This window comes from Tachypleus tridentatus, chromosome 6 (genome assembly GCF_004210375.1).
Source record: "Tachypleus tridentatus isolate NWPU-2018 chromosome 6, ASM421037v1, whole genome shotgun sequence".
Taxonomy (NCBI): Eukaryota; Metazoa; Arthropoda; class Merostomata; order Xiphosura; family Limulidae; genus Tachypleus; species Tachypleus tridentatus.
Window position 1 is genome coordinate 37,458,766 of NC_134830.1, and position 21,438 is coordinate 37,480,203.

The 21,438-nt window shown below is 33.2% G+C and overlaps 2 protein-coding genes across 3 annotated transcripts in view; both read right to left on the bottom strand.

The window, feature by feature from the left end:
* Positions 1 to 21,438, bottom strand: part of LOC143252264 (uncharacterized) — a 260,355-nt gene that overhangs the window by 185,779 nt on the left and 53,138 nt on the right. The gene's annotated exons all lie outside the window — the stretch shown is intronic.
* On the bottom strand, positions 7,018 to 21,281 carry LOC143252262 (dehydrogenase/reductase SDR family member 7-like). Of its 2 annotated transcripts, XM_076504134.1 has the most exons (8): positions 21,098 to 21,279; positions 19,331 to 19,480; positions 17,461 to 17,565; positions 15,946 to 16,140; positions 11,258 to 11,304; positions 10,615 to 10,734; positions 8,086 to 8,252; positions 7,018 to 7,598 (listed from the first exon to the last, which is right to left on the bottom strand). In XM_076504134.1, exons 1-8 carry the CDS (start codon positions 21,228 to 21,230, stop codon positions 7,535 to 7,537), a joined length of 981 nt encoding a protein of 326 aa, XP_076360249.1. In that variant the 5' UTR covers positions 21,231 to 21,279; the 3' UTR covers positions 7,018 to 7,534. The 2 variants fall into 2 exon arrangements, with proteins under 2 accessions (XP_076360249.1, XP_076360250.1); XM_076504135.1 differs by lacking the exon at positions 10,615 to 10,734 and having other exon boundaries at positions 21,098 to 21,281.

Genomic DNA, 21,438 nt, shown 5'->3' on the forward strand with positions numbered 1-21,438 from the left:
ATCCTTCCGTTTTTGCTGCGCTTTGTTACCTTAGCCTGTCGTTAGGTGGCTACAGAAATTGAGATACGAAAACTTGCACAGCAGCGAGAAAGAAAAAAACAAGAAGCACTTTTTCTTTTGAGTAGGTTCAAAACACCTTAGACACGTTTTTATTTTAGTTATTATTTTTAAACATATAAGTTTTAAAAAGCTTTGCAAATCTTCCTTTTAAAACACAATACAATAAACGTCAGATTGTTTAAATCACAACGTGTTTTATCGTAATTTAAACTGTTTGTTTTGAATTTCACACAAACCTACACCAGGGCTATCTGCACTAGCCGCCCCTAATTTAGCAGTGTATGATGAGAGGGAAGGCAGCTAGTCATCACCACCCACCGCCAACTCCTGGGTTACTCTTTTACTAAAGAATAGAGGGATTGACCGTCACATTGTAAATATTTTATTAGCAGGTCTGATTCCGTGTATGAAACATCTTGTTCGTATAATCAAAATTTACTGTTCATTTCTTTGTAATTTTATGCTTTAATTTTATGTAGTTCACGTAAATGCTATTTATCAACATTATTTTACCCCATATGTCTCGTATGATTTCATACGTGTAATATTCCATAATGTTTCATACATTTATTTTTTCTTTGTATTTTGTTTTAATGTTACGGTCAACACCACTGTTCGTTGGTAAAAGAGTATCCCAAGAGTTGGCGGTGGGTGGTTATGACTAGCTACCTTCCCTCTAGTCTCACACTGCTAAATTAGGAACGGCTAGTGCAGATAGCCCTCGAGTAGCCTTGCGCGAAAGCAAAACAAACAAACAATCTATCATTTTTATGCACGCTATTTAAGCTACGTTGTTGTACAGGCATTTTATGTTGAATTAATAAATACTGGTCTGTATGAAACAAACAAACAAACCAATCCACAGTTAGACAGACACAGGGAAATTGACGAAATTTTGTTTATTATAACTACGTGTAATGTAGACAGTAAAATAAAATATTATTATTTATTACAGTGTACAGAATATGAAATAGCCATGAGTGTTTATTGTATGACTGGTTTTTACCAGTTGCAACAAATAAACTCAAAAACCAAGATAACCAGTAGTAAAGGATAAAAAGGTCTTTAGAGCTGTCTGTGAGAGGAATCAAAGCTAAACTATGTCAAAGCAGAGTAAATGTGAAGTTGGGTAGCAAATCCGGAGAACATATATTACGTTTGGTGACGGCTTGAATACGTAATAAACGACACTTTATTACTGACGTGCAACGTTCTTGTAGGACTATGTCATCATCAAATATCTGATTTTGTCGAAACGTTGAACATTTTTACTGAATATTGTTTCATTCAATCGGTCTCCAAACGTTTACTATCACACTTTGCGACTCTAGTACAATTTAAACATAAGAGATGTCTCATACCACAAAGTGTTGAAAAACACCACCATTTATCTTGCAAGTCGAAATGGGTAATATTGTTTTTATTTCTCATGCAATCCGAAAATCTCCAGAGGAGTTAAATTGAATTAAAATTCCGATTCTGGAAGATGGATTATAAACATTATTGGTTTGAAATCACTGTGGAATACATGTTGTATGATATGATAGATTATCATGTCAATAAAATGTTTCTCTTTCTTGTACAATTAATTCAAATTAATTAACGAAGTATTGTCAATAATTGAGAACAAAATCATTTTTATAAAAGAGTATTTTTATGAGAAACTTGTTATGAATATTTCCGTTCATTCTGACGTTCACTGCCATCAGTGAAATTTACAGAAGTACTTCTGTGTTATTTTACAGTCGTTGTTGAAATGATCTGAAATTTAGTTTATTTGTTAAATTTTATGTAAAACTATTCAGGTGCTATCCACGCCACCTATCAGTAACTTAAACATTCAACACCAGAAGGAAGACAGCTTGTCTGCACTGCGTACCGCTAGCTTTTGGGCTTCTATTTACCAATGGAATGTGGTATTGGTCACATATTATAACATACCAAGGAAGAAAATGTTTAACAACTTTCCACTGATATAGTGGCACGTCCGCGGACTTATACCACTAGAAAACGGGTTTTGATACCTATGGTAAGAAAAGCATAACTTACTCTTTTTGTACTTTGTGCTTAATAGCAAACAACGTGTTCTATAAAAATATTTTCTACTTATTTTGTTTTTGTGTTTTCTCTGACCTGAAAATAATAGTTCCATTCTGAAATAAAATCAAAGCCTAAATATTACATAGTTTTTCACTGAGATATAGTGAAAAAAATGTTAAACTTTTAACTAAAATAATATAAGCAAATGAAATTATCAAATATAAAGCAATATATTCTAATCACACACGACAATAATAACACATTTATAAAAAAAACACTTTGAAATGTTTTTTTTTGTTTTCACTGTAATTGAATACTTTTAGTCATTAACTTTCACAGCGATATATCAGAGGACTTACAACTTTAAAAACTGGGTTTCGATACCCGTGTTAAACATGCACACCAAAACTCTTCATCACCTCTTAAGATGTGTGTTTTCAATCTTGAGACCCAAGCGATTAACGATAGGTCAGTCATAGCTCAAAATATACCCAGTAATAATATTTAAATTGTTAGTGTTAAATATTTTCCAATATACATATCAATCAACAGAGGGCGTATTACCGGAGACGCCCATCAATCGAGCAGCTTTGAGCTAAAATTCAAACAAACATACTATGACAGTATATGTTCATCAGTCACGTTACAGAAACATAACTGTGAACAAAAATATTTCTAACAGTTTTTAAAGATATACAAAACGTTTTCGAACTTTTCTTAGTAATAAGTACATAACAAAAATATTAACAGATATTAAAACACTGTTTACACTCACATTTCTTACATCATTTCATCATAATACCTATTGGAGAAAATATTTTACCAGATACTTAACATATCCACTAGTCGGGTCATATAATTTATTATAGATTCTACATAACAGTATATAACAAACCAAACACTATAATTAGTTGTATTTGTTTTCTCTTGCCACCTATCCGTAATTTGAACATTCTAGACCAAGGGGTGGGAATAGTTTCCCAGTATTGCCCAGTGCTAACTCCTGGGCTGCTTCTTACAAACGGAATGTGAAATTGTCAATTATTATGACATACATATTACCCAATACTTAAAGAACGAGTTATTGTAACCAATAATTCACTTTACATATTTTAATTGTCCTGAAAAGCGTGCTTATTTTACTGCAACTAAATATAATAAATGAACAAATTACTCTTTAACTTTACTATTATATAAAATGCCAGCATTTACTACCCACTTGACGTTCCATAAACAAAACTTTAAGACTGTCCAACATGAAAGCTGCTGTTTGCTAGAATCTCGTTATGTGATCACTCATAGAAAAGAGATGGGCTATTTTATCATATTACTGATCCATAACAACTGATGGCAAGAAAAGAAAAGTCTGACCTTGTTTTCACCTGAACCAAATAAATTATATATTTCTGTATCTTCCACTTAAACGTATCAATTCTACAAATGAGCGTAATCGTGAAAAGATATTTAATTATAAACCAAATGATTATTTTCAAAATTTATGGTAACGTAAGATATAAAATTCAGTGTTTCGTCATAGCCTACTATGATATCATATATACTCAGCAAAACTTCTGGTACAAAGCATCATAATTTATAATCTTATTGAATTAGATATCATACAAATTATGTTCATTCCAACTAAGTTTGTAAGATTTTATACAGTTTATAAACCATAATGAATAATCTTTCAAAGTTCAGTTTAATTATGTTATGTTATAATTTCGATGGACTCAGAAAACATAACTGACGGATACAAAACAATATTTCAGTAAGTTTTATGTCAGTGTTTCTATATGTCAGATGATCTGTTCTGAAAGTGACACGATTTTCATGTTTAGATTTGTAAGGCAGTAAATTTAAATGATCTATGTAAATAGCAGTTACTGCTGTTACCTCTTTGTATAGAACTTGTTTGTTACTAACTACATATAGTCTACAGGTTTGATCTGTGTCGTTCAGCCTATTCGTGGCACGAAACACGTGTTTAACATTCGAAATCACTGATCATCTTGATAGACTTTCGTTCTTGAAAACATGCAGGTAGGACGTCAAGTTTAAATACACTTTTTGACTTATTGTGCTCGTTAAAACAGATAACGCTTGTATCTAAATGTATCATAGAACACTATACCTGACTGGAGAATTTATTAAAGGAAGAAGTAATCAATATGGAAAATAGGTTTATGGAAACAAAAGATAAGCAAGTAAATTATTATATATTACCGCTATCTACGCATTCACATTGTAGTTAATATTGAAAATAAATGATTCAAACTTTATATTGGCATATATTTTTCACAGAAATTTTATATTCACCATATTTTAACCAGAGCTTTTGTATGCTACAAAATTTAAAAATATGTAAAATGGTTCGTGTGAATGTGTGTTTGCAATATTCTATTTCTCAATATTTGATGAGACGTATATTTTAATTAGTGAAGTACAATTTTTTTCATATTTTCTACTTTATACTGTGTTCGACATTCAGTTATCCCTCAAGGTTCATTCGGTGTCAGTCAGTTAAGAGTACCTTTATAAAATGATAACAAACCGATTAAAGCAGATGTTGTTAAGAGTTATCCAAATTAGATTCAGATTTTAGAACTGTTTAATTTAAGCTTTCGAGAACAATGTAATTATTTTGTCAGGTTATTTGTTTTTAAATATTTGCTTTATATTATAATTTTACTGCAAAGGTTATATTTTCATTTTTAACTATACTTTCAGCTTACAGATAAATTAAAAATGAACAAGTAAGAGAGAACATATAATTTTTTCTTTATGTATTTTCTCTCTCTTACCAGTTGCACACACTCATTACAAACAATTTTCTTTGTTTAGCTCTGTTTTGAACTGAGTTTGTGTGTTAATAAAAACGATTCTTTCCTGTATTTTGTGTAAGCACCCCTTCCAGCTCATGAACTCCAGAGGGACAAAAACTAATTTATCTGCAGCTTTGTTTCCGTCGGACCTCCTATTTAAGAGACAATAACTGTTTACTTTTCTGAAAACCCTTGCACAGAAAAACACCATAAATCATAAATTTCACAGAGGAATGTATTTTCTTTTATGTTCCTCTTTTCTTCTTTAATACTAGGTTCGATTCATAATCTTTGGATCTCGGATTCAAATCCTCGTCACACCTAACGTCCACGTAATTTCAGCAGTGAGGATATTATAACGTTGCGATTAATCCCATATTTGTTGGATGTATCCTAATAGATGACGATGGGTGTTGATGACTATCTTCCTTCGTTCTAGTGGTGCACTGCTTAATTAGGGATGGTTATCGCATATAAAACTCGTGCAGCTTTGCGCAAAATTCAAACGAAACTTTTGTACTTGTGATTATTGAAAGAAAGCCAGTTTTCTCAAAATCAATTTACTTTAATAAAATTAAGAATAGATTTGGTTTGAATTTTGAGCAAACCTACATCAGGGCTATCTGCGTTAGCCGTCCCTGATGTTGTAGTGTAAGACTAAAGGAAAGACAGCTAGTCAGCACCATCCACCGCCAACTCTTGGGCTACTTTTCTGTCAACCAGTAATGAAATTGACCGTCACATTATAACGTACCTACGGCTGAAGGGGCAAGCATGTTTGGTGTGACGAGGATTTGAACCATCGACGCTGGGATCACGAGTCGAGTGCCACCTGGCGATGCGTGGCCGTTTATGAGTGTTTTAATATCAATACTTTTTTCTTCTGGACAATGAAAGAGATGGCAATTAATTAAGAAGCAAACAATTCATCTTTGAAAAATCCATGACAGACATATAAGTCAAAATGACTGGTGAAGTTATTGTAATTCACTGTAATATGTTGTTGATTAAATAAAGATGAAGAACTTATGATTGAATACGTTGTAAAGTGTCTCAAATCACATGAAATAGATTGACACTTCTTGGATTCTAAAAACATACAAATATAAAGATTTTACTAAAATTATCTTTAAAGTTAAGCATAAAAAACAACTAATGGAATCAACATTCGTATTGGAAAGAAGTCAGTATCCACACAAACACAAGAAATTCATACAAATACGAAATCAAAGTTTAACCAATTAATATGCTAAGAAACCAATAATGCTCATACTAGAAAGAAGCTAGTATTCTTCCGAATAAAATACATTCTGTATTTATTCATGTGTAAGACTTCTGATTGAGCTAAGTTATTTAAAATAACTAACAACTAACACGTGAATACGCACAAGTTACTTTCAATTCTATTCATAGAACATTGCTAAGTGAGTCATCAAACAACTATAAATCTAGCCTATATTTCTCATACAATTGGCAAATCTCTTGCCAGTTCTGCATATCCAACATGCCTTTGTTTTGCGGTATTCTGTTTGTCTAATGACATTTATTTTTTAATTGTTTGTTGATGTATTTTGTACGCAGACTTTTTGTTGTTGACAACCCAGATAAGGTCAGAGAAACACAAACTCATATCTGCAGATCAGTTTGCTGTTTTGATTTGAGCCCGTGACCCTCGGATTACGAGTCGAGTGTCTCAGCCACCTGGCCACACTAGGTCCCAAGAACGAGAAAATTAAATGTCTTTCTGTTATAAAAAATGAACAATTGTGCTTTGCCATTTAATAAGTTAATACCCAAATCTAGATAATTAGCATGGATGTAATAAGTGTTAATTTTCCCATTACAAGTTATTTTGCGTATATTTAACCTGGATTAAAATTCTGGTCATTTTTTACAATTGAAATGCTAAGACATAAAATCGTTATTTTATATGAAATGAAGGATTTTTCCTCCCATTAATGGATTTTATCATAAAGCTAAAATAAACTGTTATTGACTTCAAGTGTAAATTCTGGAAATATAAAGACGGAAGGGAAATCTTGTGGAGAAAATCAATATTATGGAAAGATAAATTAATTATTTTTAATGAGGCAGGTTTAACAGGAAAGTTTCAAAATTTTTTATAGGACATCAAACATAAATAACGAAATCAATAACAACCCATAATTGTTGAAATAACATACATAAACGAGGTAAAGAAACTGTGGTGTTGCCGAGTCAGAGTGAATCCATACGCTGTTCCCCTACATTTTTGTGGTGTGATTGAAATAAACACAAAATGGAAATGTTACTTTATAGAATTAACTTGAGTGTTTTAAATGTTGTATTGGAAAATAAAATCTGTGTTCGAAACGACGTCTTACAAAATAAAAAATTACAAAAATAGCATATTTATCAATTGTATCTTTATAATTCAGAGTTACTAACTGATTGTATAAAATTAATTGATAAATTGAGTAATTATGAACATATCAAATGTATGTATATATATTCTAATACCATTGCATTAATTTGAATAACTAGAGTAGAATGAGTTATATTGTTATATATAAAAACATAAGGATAAAATAAAACACACACATTAGTATGTATACATGTTCTCAACATGATAATCAGTTTCTTCCTTCTCGCAGGATGGCAAATTTCTCAGGGGTAAGGAACCTTGGAATGATTACCCTGCAAAATATAAATTAATCTCTTTTAGTTACATGATAAAATGATAATAATCACGGAAAGAAACTGAATTGGTTAAAAAGATAAGTATCATGATAGTATTGCTGCCGTTATGTCTTTGTTGTAGATATTAAAACGCCACCTATGACATTTCCGATCCTCTAGTTGAAAATAGTGCAATCGAATTATAAGAAATGTTATTGTACAGACATACATTGTCTTTCGAATAAAATTCACAACTCTATTTATAGCACAGTTTATACTAAATCCCACACATCATAATCAGAAACCAAATTGCATTGGTAACAAAATAACATAAAAAATCGAATCGAACACAGAATATGTTATGCAAACATGTCACGACATAAATTCCTGTACATACATACTGCGATCAAAATGCATAACAATTAATAATACATAAATATTTTAAATAAAACAGCATAATTTAGTACATTTCATGCCATTTCATCAAACGTTAAAACAGTTTTACCTTCTGAAGAAAGTCGGCATGTACTGTGACAGGTAACAAATTAACAGGAATGGTTGTAGAGAGATCCATGCTTCATCTAAGTTGTTAGCTAATGCAACCGCCATCAACTGGGCACAGCGAGATGTACGCATTCGTTTGTCTGTCTCCTTCTGTTTTCCATTAAATACCTACAAGATATTGGTTGACCATAATGTTTTTTAATCTATCTAGCATCCTTCGTAAAAAGAAATCTGTCCATTTGAGCTTCTTGTTCCATACGACAATAATGGACATAAGATTTAATAAAACGAACATTTATGCACTGCTGACCAAAATCTTAAGTTCAATGAACATAAGGAACCCTTTATGCATTTTACGTTGTTAGACTCAACCACTTATTTGAATAGAGTATTTGATAAAAATAAGAAAATAAAAAAATAAAAATAAAAAAACGTTTTTAGCATTGAACAAGGAATATTTGAAAACTATGAAATTAGTCCAAAGACTAGCAAACTAAAAGTTTAAGACCCTAATGAAACGAAGCGTTAATCGGTAAACACGTAACGAAATTTAGTCATTTGTATTCAAGCATTAGCGTTGTTAATATCTCTCACTGACATCTCCTGTGTTACATTGGGTAAAAACATGGCAAAGGCTCAAAAGTTGACAGAGTTTGAATGTGGCAGAATAGTCGAGCTGGAAAGGCAAGTTTTTTCAACGTGGCATCGCTGATGAGATTGGGTACAGTCAAACTGCTGAAAAGACCCAGAGGGAGACGGAAGGAGAATTTCAGGTGGTTAGACCAAGAAACATTCGCTGGCGTTGAGCAGAAGGATTCGAAGGGTTGTCCGGCATGACGCCAGATAGTCGTCGCTTCAGATTAAGGCCCTTGCGGACGCATAATTAGTCTCAAGAACAATAAGACGGCATCTACAAGAGATAGGTTTTAAAAACCGTAAATGTCTTCAAAGACCACGCCTCCTTCCACACCACGAAACAGCTCGGTTAAACTTTGTTGAGAAGCACCAAACCTGGGACGTAGAAAAGTGGACGAAAGATTTGTTCTTTAATGAGAACAAATTTAACCTGGATGGTCCAGGTGGTTTCCAACGTTAGTGACACGATAAGGATATTCCACCGGAGACATTTTCTTCACGACACAGTGGAGGAGGTTCCATCATGATCTGGGGTGCTTTCTCCTTCCATGGAGCAATGGAGCTTCAGGTAATACAGGGGTGTCAAACAGTAGCTAACTACATTGGCATGTTGGAGAGAGCATTCTTATCGAAAGAAGGACCTTGATTGTTTGGAAATGACTGGATGTTATAGTAGGACAACGCTGCAATCCACAATGCTCGCAGTATAAAGGACATTTGTATGGCGAATAACATGATTCTTTTGGACCATCCTGCGTGTTCACCCGAACTGAGCTCCATTGAAAATGTTTGGGGTTGGGTGGCAAAAGAAGTCTGTAGAAATGGACGTCAATTGTAAACAGTGCATGATCTTTCTGAAGGCATCTTCACCACTTGGAATAACACTCCAGCCAGACTTCTGCAAAGGCTTATATCGTCCACGCCAAAGCGAATGTTTGCAGTTATTGGCAATGACGGCCGTGCAACTAACAACTGAGACCTATTGTTGGGCATTTTCCCCCCTGTTTTGGACTTCTTTTAGGTATGGTCTTAAACGCTTGACCAGCTAGTATTTAGACTAATTTCATAGTGTTTACATATTCCCTATTAAATGCTAAGAAGTTTTTTATTTTTATTTTCTCTTTTCTTATTTTCATCTTTCGAAGCTCTACTCAAATAAGTGGTTGAGACTAACAACGCAAAATGCACATTTTTTCTTTATGTTCATTGGTCTTAAGATTTTGGCAAGCAGTGTATGTTATTAAAATCTACTAGTGTCTCAAATGCAATTCCCTCTAAATATTAAACTGTTTATAGAAAGCTTAAAATATTGAAAAGTAGCTCAGCAGTAAGCCGTAAGGCTTATGACCCTAAAAGATATCCCATTGTGTAGACTTTTGTTTTAAAAGAACCGCATCATTGTAGTCGTGTTTACTGTAAAATAAACCTTTCAGAATTCTTATAACTAATGATAATTTATTCTTCAAAGCTTTACTCAAATAACTGGTTGAGTCTAACAACGCAAAATGCATATTATGTTTGTTGGCCTTAAGATTTTGGCCAGCAGTATATTGCTATCTAACTGATAAAGTTACTTAATAAATTTTGGTATTTTCGATTCTTCAAAATTAAAATTATTATGAAGATAACTTTTTCGGTCACAAAAAAAAAATAAAAGCTCTTGCCTAAATGTCTACCGACTCCCAAAAATAGCATAGTGTATCAATTTTACTAAGTTCTATCATATTCTTTAAGAAATACAAGAGGTAATTTAGCTTGGTGAGGAAGCTACTGTTTATGAAACCCAATTTTCTGTGCGTGTAGCAGTAAGTCAAAAAGTTAAGGCAATTAAGAATTTTCCTTCTTGTAATACACTTGTAGCAGATACTGTTATAACTGTATTCAACCACCTTACCTCTCCAGGGATACCGGTGAAAGATCGTTCTATCACTTTCGAGAAAACTAGCCCAGGACAAACTATTGTGACAAACACTCCTTTAGCTTCAAATTCTGTTCTCAAACACTCGAAATATCCCTGAATATATTAAAAAATCGAAGAAATGAAGAACCGTTAATGTACTAATTAATATAAATGTGATAAAACATCTATACTCTTGTGCAATTTTTAATAAATCTTTACATTCTTATCGGTGTGTGTGCGTATTTCCTTATAGCAAAGTCACATCGGGTTATATGCTGAGTCTTCCGAGCAGAATCGAACCCTTTATTTCAACGTCGTAAATTTGTAGACTTACCGCTGTACCAACGACGGACTTCCTATACATAACTTTTGTAAACTCCAATTAGATTACTTTTTTATTTGCATACATATGTATAAATACAATTAATCTAGTTTCAGGACAAATAATTTCTGTAATATTCTCGAAACAAAATATGTTGATATCACTCATTATGTTACTATGATGTTCTTAGTAAATGAGGATAACAATCAATTAAAGGTGAGGAATTTTGTTTTCTTCCGTAGTGCTTAAAAGTTAATGGATAATGTGTAATAAATTATTAACACGAGAAATAAACAAAATATTCGGAATCCGTACCTGAATAGCATGTTTTGTTCCAGTGTATGATGATGAATTAGGTATACCTGTAAGATTACAAGTAGACGTTCAGTTACAAAACGACTGAAAAAGTAACTAATTTGAGTTTCGGATATGCTAGCTTTTTTACAGCCAATAACAACAGAAAATACTCAATATGTAATTATATTATTTGTACATCTCATGTGTAACTTTCTTATGACACTTATTTCTCTTATCCAAGGTTTCGTTAAAAATGTTAACACACACAATTTTCGTGAACTTTTGATATTTGCCATTTGCTCTTCATTTTCAACAAAAGGCTAATATTCGAAAACCTTTAAATTACATATTACAACCATAGGTAATTTTTCAAAGAAAATTAGTCTCTTCAAAAACACATTTATTTAAAATAGCTTTCTTAACACTAAACATGTATTTGTATAAAAAAATAATCCTCTATATAAATAAACTTCACAAATTAGTCTTTTGTCAGTGTTTGAGCATTACGTGTTTCTTTCATCGAATGGTCAAGTTGATATGAAAACGATGCTACAAGTCTAGAGATGCCTTTTGCACATCTATTATTCCATCTGTTTATTCAATATTACCCGGCACCATAATTTCTATTCCAGTTAGCTTTTGTGAAAAAGGCAAAATAAATATTAGCCTTAACATCTTAATACACTTTCCACATATTCTTCCACTTTACACGGATGTTGAGATTCAAAAACCATGTTTGAGAAAATAAACAGAACAAAGGTTCATTGTAGCTGCATCGGAAGACTTGAAAGGTACATGATCGAATGTCATTGATAACATTCGATATATTTGACTTAATTATGAAATGTGGCTGGAAGCTTGTCACATTTCATCCACTCAAAATTCTTGTTTATTTGATATTTAACCAATCACAACGTGGTACACTTCATGTCATCTTTTTCAGCAATAGAGATTTTTTACAAACCATAGCCTTCAGTTTGAAGGTGATGTCATTGGTCTTCATTGGCTGTTCTAAACATTTTCTAAAAGAAATCCCCTGCTTTGGCTTTTTGTCACTTATACGACAAAATATAAACATTGTCAAAAGGTTTGGTTTGAATTTCGCGCAAAGCTACACAAGGACTATCTACACTAGCCGTTTCTAATTTAGAGGTAGGCAGCTCGTCATCACCACTCACCGTCAACTCTTGGGTTACTCTTTTACCAACGAACAATGGAATTGACTGACACATAATAACTGTTATAATACACCCACTGGTTCAACTATGAAAAATATTTTGTGGTGTAGCAGGAACTCAAACCTGGCTTGTCAACCATAATTGCAACTTGCATATAAGAATCTATAAACCTATAAAATAGCGTTTGCTATTACAGAACTTTTCAAAAATATATTTCTCTACGGAACTTACTGATATCATGCAGCAACATAAAGAAGATTAACACAGAAGTTCCAGTATTCTTACTCTGTCATCACCATGGTGTTTGGTGTATTTTTTGTTTTCATATAAATCGCTGTGCTTTAATTTTTATGTACTTCCTGTTCGAGAAATTAATGGCACTATGTAGACTATTTGGACTAAATTACACTATAGGACTAGTGATGATGTTATGTATCTGGTTAAGTAATTTTACTACGTTAAGATAGTCAGGAAATTAAAATAAAATATCGTAATCTGTTTTTAGATATTTAGTTACTGTTATAACTCATAGAACAGTATCAAACATAAAAAAAATGATTAACACTGTCAATGATATCGTAATATGTATATTTATTGATGCTTTGACATATTGGTTTACATATTCAGAGTCGTTTTATATCCAAGTACTCAACCCTCTGTACATTTGTAAGTATTTCGTTTAATTTCACTTTGAATATAGTGTTAACAACATTTCTTGTTTTATGTGTCCTTGACACTCCCCCCCCCTTACGTCCATCTCTATCTGCGTCGGGATTTTGTAAAAATCTGGGAGGTTAAGGGTTCATTTGACCTCTATCAATGTGGAGCATGTTGTTGATTTCGGAGTAACTTACTACATGAGATTCAGAACTTATAACAACACTTTTTCTGATCGTTTTTCATGGTTATGTCCACTACGTCAGTATGGTAACGTAAGATACGTGAAAAAAACTATTGCTCCGTTTAGTTGACATAAAGTTCCATAGTGGTACTTTGGGTTTTAACTCATATTTTAAGATTGGATCATTTATATAAATATGTTACGATGTTTTCAAAATAATCTAACATTAAGTTAAGTTTGAAATTTTTAGTAATTAGGTGGTCTTATTTTTACTTCATATATATATATAAATATAAAGAGGGTAGGAGAAGTGCCTCGAACTATCATTATTATGTATGTAGTATCTGTTATGTTCGCACAACAAGTCTTGTTTTTCTCCAATTAATTTACCGTACTGTGCAAGAGTCTGTTTGTTATACTTATCGTGTTTCAGTATTTGTGCATGAAGTTGGCTTGTATGTTTTGTTTTCTTTAATTTCGAACAAAGCCACACGAGAGCTAACTGCTCTAGTCGTCGTTAATTGAAATGTGATAGACTAGAGGGAAAGCAGATTGTCAACACCACACACTCTTGGGGTATTTCTTTAGCAACAAATAGTGGGACTGAATGTCACTTTATTAACGTCCCACGGCAGAAAGGTCCAGCATGTTCGTTGTAACAGAAATTTGAAGTCGCATTCTTCAGATTGCGATACAAGCGCCCTTTGTTCACGAAGTCATGCCAGGCAAAAATAAAATAAAATTAAATTTGCCTTTTTGAAAAATTAAAGGGCTTCCAGATATTTTCGAAGGATCACTCACAAAATACACACAAGGAGTCTGTGTTAACATTATTTTACTACTTCTAGCAACAACGACTGCAAGTGACGATAATATAATCATAACATTTACCAGTAATATAGTATCAACATTAAATATTGTACAAAGAAAGTTACTTTTTTGCTTTTCTTTTTCAATAAACATGATAAACAAAACGTGAACTAATAGAAATAAGTAATTAATTTTTAAACGTAAGTGTTTGAAGTTAAAAATAAAGCTACACAATAATTGGGCTATGTGTGCTATGACTTCCACGTGGAACCAGCTCAAACTACGAGCACTCTGATTCACAAGTAAACCCATCATTTGCTCGGCTGGTCCTGGTCCATCGACAGAAAAGTGTCGTGTTGTTTCAACGACAATTAAAATAAAAAGCTATTTTTTGGTCAAATTCTCTCGGTCATGAATTATGGTAAATAATGAAATACGGACAAGCGTAGGTGTTAATAAGTTGTTTTTGTTAGAACGTTTATTGTCAAGAAGAGTTTGTTTGTTTCTGCATGTTTGTTTGGATGGGGATTTGAACCCGCAACCCTCAGATTATCTGTTCTCTGCCCACTACGGTTATCGAAACCTGGTTTATAGCGTTGTAAGTCAAGAGACTCCGTTGGGCCACTGGGCGGGAATGTCACGAAGCATAGAAGATACAATATGAGTGTAGAACTGAATGGAAAGAACGAGATATAAACTATCCTAATTTTTAAAAATCACCTGATTTAAGGTTTCTGGTTTAAAACTTCGTCACACCAAAAATGTTCGTCCTTTCAACCGTGGGGGCATTGTTATGTGCCTGTCAATCCCACTATTGTCTGGTAAAAGCGTAGTCCAAGAGTTGACGATGGGAGGTGATTTGCTGCCTTCCCTCTAATCTCACACTGCTAAATTAGCGACGGCTAGGGCAGATTGTCCTTGTGTGTCTTTGCGTGAAATTCAAAAACAAACGTAACTAAGCCTGAGACTAGTGGGTTTGTAGACTTTGGTTTCGTCGATTAGAATTATCTTGTATTCAAAAATTTTTTTGCAATAAAGACGCTAATTTGACTGCCAGTGTTTTTCAGATTTCTGTTTGGTTTTGTTTTGGAATTTCGCGCAAAGCTACTCGAGGGCTATCTGTGCTAGCCGTCCTTAATTTAGCAGTGTAAGACTAGAGGGAAGGCAGCTAATCATCACCACCCACCGCCAACTCTTGGGCTACTCTTTTACCAACGAATAATGGGATTGACCGTCACATTATACGCCCCCACGGCTGGGAGGGCGAGTATGTTTAGCGCGACGCGGGCTCGAACCCGCGACTTTCTGACTACGAGTCGCACGCCTTACGCGCTTGGCCATGCCAGGCCCCTTCAGATTTCTGCTAATCCACTATTATTATTAACAGAATGGATTTATTTGATCTGAAGGTTAGTTGCTATGAAACGAATTGATTGTAAAGATTAATGCTAGAATTGAACCTAAAATATGGAGGGTTATGTGTTCGAATCCTCTTCATATTAAACAATCGTGGGGCGTTATAATAATACAGTCAATCCCACTATTCGTTGGGAAGAGAGTTGGCAGTGAGTAGTGATAACTAGCTGCCTCTCCTCAAGTCTTACTCTGCAAAATTAGGGACAGCTATTGCAGATAGCCCTCGTGTAGCTTTGCTCGAAATTCGGAACACACCAAACCAAATTACGTTTGATACCACGATAAATGCACAAGGGTCGTTTATCTAAAATACGTCTGTGACGTCAAACAAAACTATACACATCTCATGCAAAAAAAAAATCTTCGTTCACTGATATCGATTTCGATGGTCGTCACATTTCTAAAATTTTATTTTACGTTTTTGACAATGATTCGAAAGAAAACGTACAGGAGTCACTCACCATATTTGCCAGAGACACTGCTGTTCACCATAACATGGCCGCCTCCGTTTGACAGGAAATGAGGTAGGACAACCCTTGTTAAAGATACATGAGAGAAGACATTCGTGCCAAAGATCTGATAGTCTACTTCTGTGAAGATTCTATCAAATGTAGCCCATTGAGAACGTCCGGCATTGTTCACCAAAATGTCTAGCTACAATTTAGAAGAACGAAAAGAAATGTAAACAGTTGTTGTTTATATGTGAACACACTTTACAATATCAACTTGTTTGCTTTCATGTCCGATACACCTATCCCAGTGTACTAAAGTTTGGAAGTCGCACATAGATTTTCCCAGAAAGTTAATATTTTAGTATTTTACATTCACGTATAACGATTGATCAGTGTAATAAACGGAAAAAACAAACAAACACAAACGAAATGCTAAGTTTACTTCTGTAAAATAAAAAAAGTTACATCTGACCTTACTGCATTTTGGGATATTTCTTAAACATTTACAATATTCTAAACAGTGACGACAAGTACTGCTTTTTACAAGAAAAACAACAACGCGAAGTTTAACATTACTTTGGAATTTCACCACTTACTAGTTATTAAATTTCATAGATAGTTGCATCAGAAAACAGTTCAAATTTCAAAGTTCAGATTTTTCCCGGGAAGGGGTATGTTTCAACTTGAGTTCACTTGATCGAATTGTGTAAATATAAACTGTAAGCGGAAAAAATGTTATTTACCGAACTGCTTTAAATTATTTGAGAGCATGCGTTTTGTTTGTTGTTCAAGTGGTAACGTTCACGAGAAAACATATTGAGAAAATTTTAATGTTAGTAAAACGAATATTGGGTGTCAGTGTTATAGTTTTTGGTTCATCATTCAGAAGAACAAAAACGGAAATATTAACTAATTTAGGCTTCTTCAATACATTTGTGAATGTAGAAGGAATGTGATTCTTCTGTTTTACTTTGTTGTATAGGATTTTTTATTATTTGTTTCGAATTAAAATTTAAAGTGTTATTTCTCAAAATCCAATTTCAAATGTAGATAGAAAAGAGAGTGAGTGAAACAGTTAGAGTTACGGAAATGAATTTATTTGGAGACGGTACTGACAGTTTCGTCAGTTTTAAATAAATATATACACTTTTTAATTTCTTTAAAACATCACTATTTTACACAAAAAGAAAACTAACAGTTTTTTTTGCTTCTTATTGCTTTAATCATCTCCAACTGCTCTTTGTTTCTGAAAGCTTTATTAGAAAAATATATGATGAATATATGTGTAAAGTCCAGTTTCTTATTTACTTTATAGGACAGAATGAGAAATGTAAAATTATGTCAAACGCTATTAAGCCTTAGCCAGTTTTAGTTTATATATACAAAGACATGGAAGGCGTTTAAACTTGAAAAATTATTGACTACAATGCTTAAAGACAAATTGCTCGAAAATGTAAAACACAAAACCGCCTTACATAAATCTCAATCTTTGAAAATTTAATGTATGTATTGCACTTACATACCTTTTGAAGTGTCCAACAACTTTCTGAAAGCATTCCGAGTGTTTGGAAAAGTCCGTAATGTCAAAGGGCACTAGAAGGACGTCATCATCTTTTAACGAACCTTGGACTTAAAATGGAAAAATTAATTTAGGTGAATGAAAACCTGGGCTAATCAATTACCTACGTCATTGTTTTAAAAGTACTTATTTCACAGGGCTAGATCGTCGTATCAAATAGTTCTCCGAAGCTGTTCTATCTTTGGAAGCAAAATTATAAAATTTAACTTTTTCACAGTGCAATTACAGATTAAAAACAAAATATAAGGTAGTGAGTGGTCAACCACAAAGTATTACCCCCTCTCCACAAAAACAAACAATTTATAAACTTATAAGTCAGACAGCTTTAAAACAAAATATTCAATAAATACCTCATCGGAAACAAATTGAATGTGCATAAATAAGTGCCAGACATTTTGCAATTTTCTCAGTATTACTAACGTAACAATTTGCCCTTTCAATCTCAATACTTACAAAATATTCTAGTCTTACTATCAAAGTTTCTTAGTTCAGAATAAGCAATCATATCAGAAACAAAACAATTTTAAAATAAGAAAATATATTACATAAAAGTATCAAGACCCTCCGCTATATTAATTGACAAATAGAAATATAACCGTCAAAAACTAAAAGTGTTGGCTCTGGTGCTACAACTGTCAATAACTAAAAGTGTTATGTTAGTTCTGGTGCTATATCTTCAATAGCTAGAAGTGTTTCTTCCGGTGCTATAACCGTCAACAACTAAAAGTGTTTGTTCTGGTTCTATAATTGTTAGTAACTAAAAGTATTATTTCTGTTGCAATAACTATTAATAACTAAAAGTGTTGGTTCGGGAGTATAACTGTCAATAATTAAAAGCGTTGGTTCTGGTGCTATAACTGTCAGTAATTAATAGTTTTGATTATGGTACTATCATCATTATCATCTGCCACTCGATTTCTTAAGGAACATAGAGCCGAAATCACTGCGGTTTCTGTAACAAACTGGTTTTTAAGTGAGTAGGTTGTTAGCCCACTGCACGACCCCCAACCGGGAGGACCTTTTCTCAGCCCACCGAAGGGAATCGAAAGCCTGATTTAAGCGTTGTAAATCCGGAGACACACCGCTGTACTAGCGGGGGCTGATGGTACTATACCCGTCACTAATTAGTGATGCTGTTTCTTTCGCTACATCCATCAGTAACTCAAAATGCTGGTTTTAGTACCAGACCTTTCTGTGATTAACAATGTTGGTTCTCTTCTCTAACTGTCAGAATGGGAAATTCTGTTTCTGGTGTTACAATCTCCAACAATTCGAAATGCATATTATGGTGTTTTAACCTTTTTAAAATGACACTGTTTTTTCTAGTGCTATAACTGCGAGTAACTAGCAGTGCTGTTTTTTTTTCTTACTATATCAGTTAGTAGCTGACGATGCTGTTTCTAATTCTATAAACGTCCTTCACCAACAACACTGCTTCTGGTGCTGTAACTTGCTAATTCCATTATTTATTAATCAGTTTTGTTGTTTAATGTTTTCGTACCTGATGATTGCGAGTTAACGTGCTAAAGTATCACATATTTATGTTTTAATTTTACAAATAATAATTTATAGTATTTGCAGTAAATGTTACACTAATGCATCATTCTAGTTATATTCTAGGATTTTTGTTTATTGGTATGTATATGTAAAGATAGTATGTTTTCACGTCACCAGAAAATTCACAACTTCTCAATTTCTTTAATTTCTGATGGATAAGAGATTGCTATAGACAAACAAAGATGTTATTTACGTCTTGTTAACACAAGTCTCATTTTTAAGAATGTGATTTCTTTTTTTTATTTTAATAATACTAACCTATACACTCTGTCTTTATGGCCTCCAACTTGTCTACATTTCTTCCAGACAAAGCTAGTCTGACTCCATATTTAGCCAGCTCGTAAGCTAATGCTTCTCCAATTCCACTAGAAGCCCCTGTGATCCATGCAACTTTACCACGTAACTCAGCTAATAAAAAGTCATATACATCAATATATATTCACTTTAACATTTACTAACATGAACTTTGAAGTTTACCTTTAGGAATAATCAGCTGACGTGGATGACAAGAGCACTTTGGTAAAACTGACAGTATTAAAACATATATGTATAGTGGTTTGTGTCTCTCTGCATCGTTCAGAAACTGTTTGCAACAATTCACAAACACAATTTTATGAATATATTTTGAAATTTTTTTTCAGTGTATTTCACATTTCTGAGTGGACAGACACTGTGAAAGTTATTGACACCAAGTCTGTTGTCAATTGTAGAAAAACGTTGGTCAGCGATGGTATTGAACTTAGTGTTAAAAATTGAAACACACAAGACAGATAACACTGAGGTACTTTGAACTTCTTTTTGAACAAATAGGATAATGATGATCTCACAAACAGGTGTATTGACCTATCTGCTGAAATCTTAGAGGTAGACAAAAAACTTCCAATTAACCACAACAACTGATGTCGGGTAATGTATCCAATATCATGCTGGTATAATACGTGTTCTCATAATAAGATGAAAACACATACATGATGATCGTTGTTGAGATAGGATTTCCCGATTGACCATTTTAGGTAAGAGTAAAGATGTCGGGATTTATATGATACGTACAGCTCTTTCTTAGAATATTATCAAAACTTTATAAGTCAGAAACTTACTGTAATAACAAAGTGGGTTTTCCGATAACCTTTTTTAGCGTTATCTTAAAACATTTTAAAAGTAATGGTGAAAAATATGCTTGAAGTGAATTTAATCTACGATCCATTTTGTGTTTTGTATCTAACTTATTAGCTATGAAGACAAATAATTAATAGATCTATCTCAACGGAAAATGTTTTTATCATAATTTATGGTAAATAGTGAGTGGGTTTTGCGTTTCATAGCCCAAAGCAACAAGGCTATCTGCGCCTGTTGTCTAGTGCTATTTTTTGTGTAGTGTGTCTGACTGTGTAAAATTATATTCTTTGTATGGTTTCTTCATTAAGAAAAAAAATTGTAATGGTTATTGCTATCAACATGATTGTTGTGAATTAGAAAACAAACTAGATACGTATAGCATAAACTTTTTATAAATGAACATATAAACCAATATACTATTTTTCTAGGCTCCCTTATCATAATTGTTATTTTCACCATGTGCACAGTTACATTGTAAAATTAACAACACAATTCCAATGGCTTTATTACGCTGTTACTTATTATATAGGCATAGTGTGTGAACGTTAGAACCTTATCTTGTGACCTTCTAATTCTGAACAATTATATACTAAAAAATAATCATACAACTCTGAGGACTTCATTACATCGTCTTTTAAGCACAGTTTCAAATGTTAAGCCCTTATCTGGCGAACTTCAGCTTCTGTGCTATTATATAGTAAAAGTAATACTACAATCCCAACAACATTACTGCAACATCTGAAAACGTTATTAAAATCTTACCTGCATTCTCAAGATGGCTGGTATGGGTATTAAAACTTTAATTAAAGTAAAGTACGGAACAACATTCCGACCTTTTAAATCTTCACCAACCGTCTTGAGAATACATTTTACTTCAAGTGGCTTTTTCGTCATCATGAATAACACTACCTGGTGACCTCCCATATCTTTCAGCCCACATGAGTGTTAGATCTCCATCTGCATGAAAATAAAACCACTTAAACCACAAGACCACAAAGAGTAATATAATAAGACAGATTAACCACATCCATTCAGCATCCATGTTACCGACAGACAACGAATACTGTTTGCTGTGTTTAAAATTCTCCTCTGCATAGTTCGGTAAAAATAGTTCTATTGACGTAAAACTACGTCAGTCACATGTTTGGCTGTTGTGAACAGGGTAAAGGTTAACACTTGTATGATCATTAAAAGTTACAACACTGGTGGTGTTAGTTAACTGTTACAGCTTCAAAGAGAAACGTGCATAA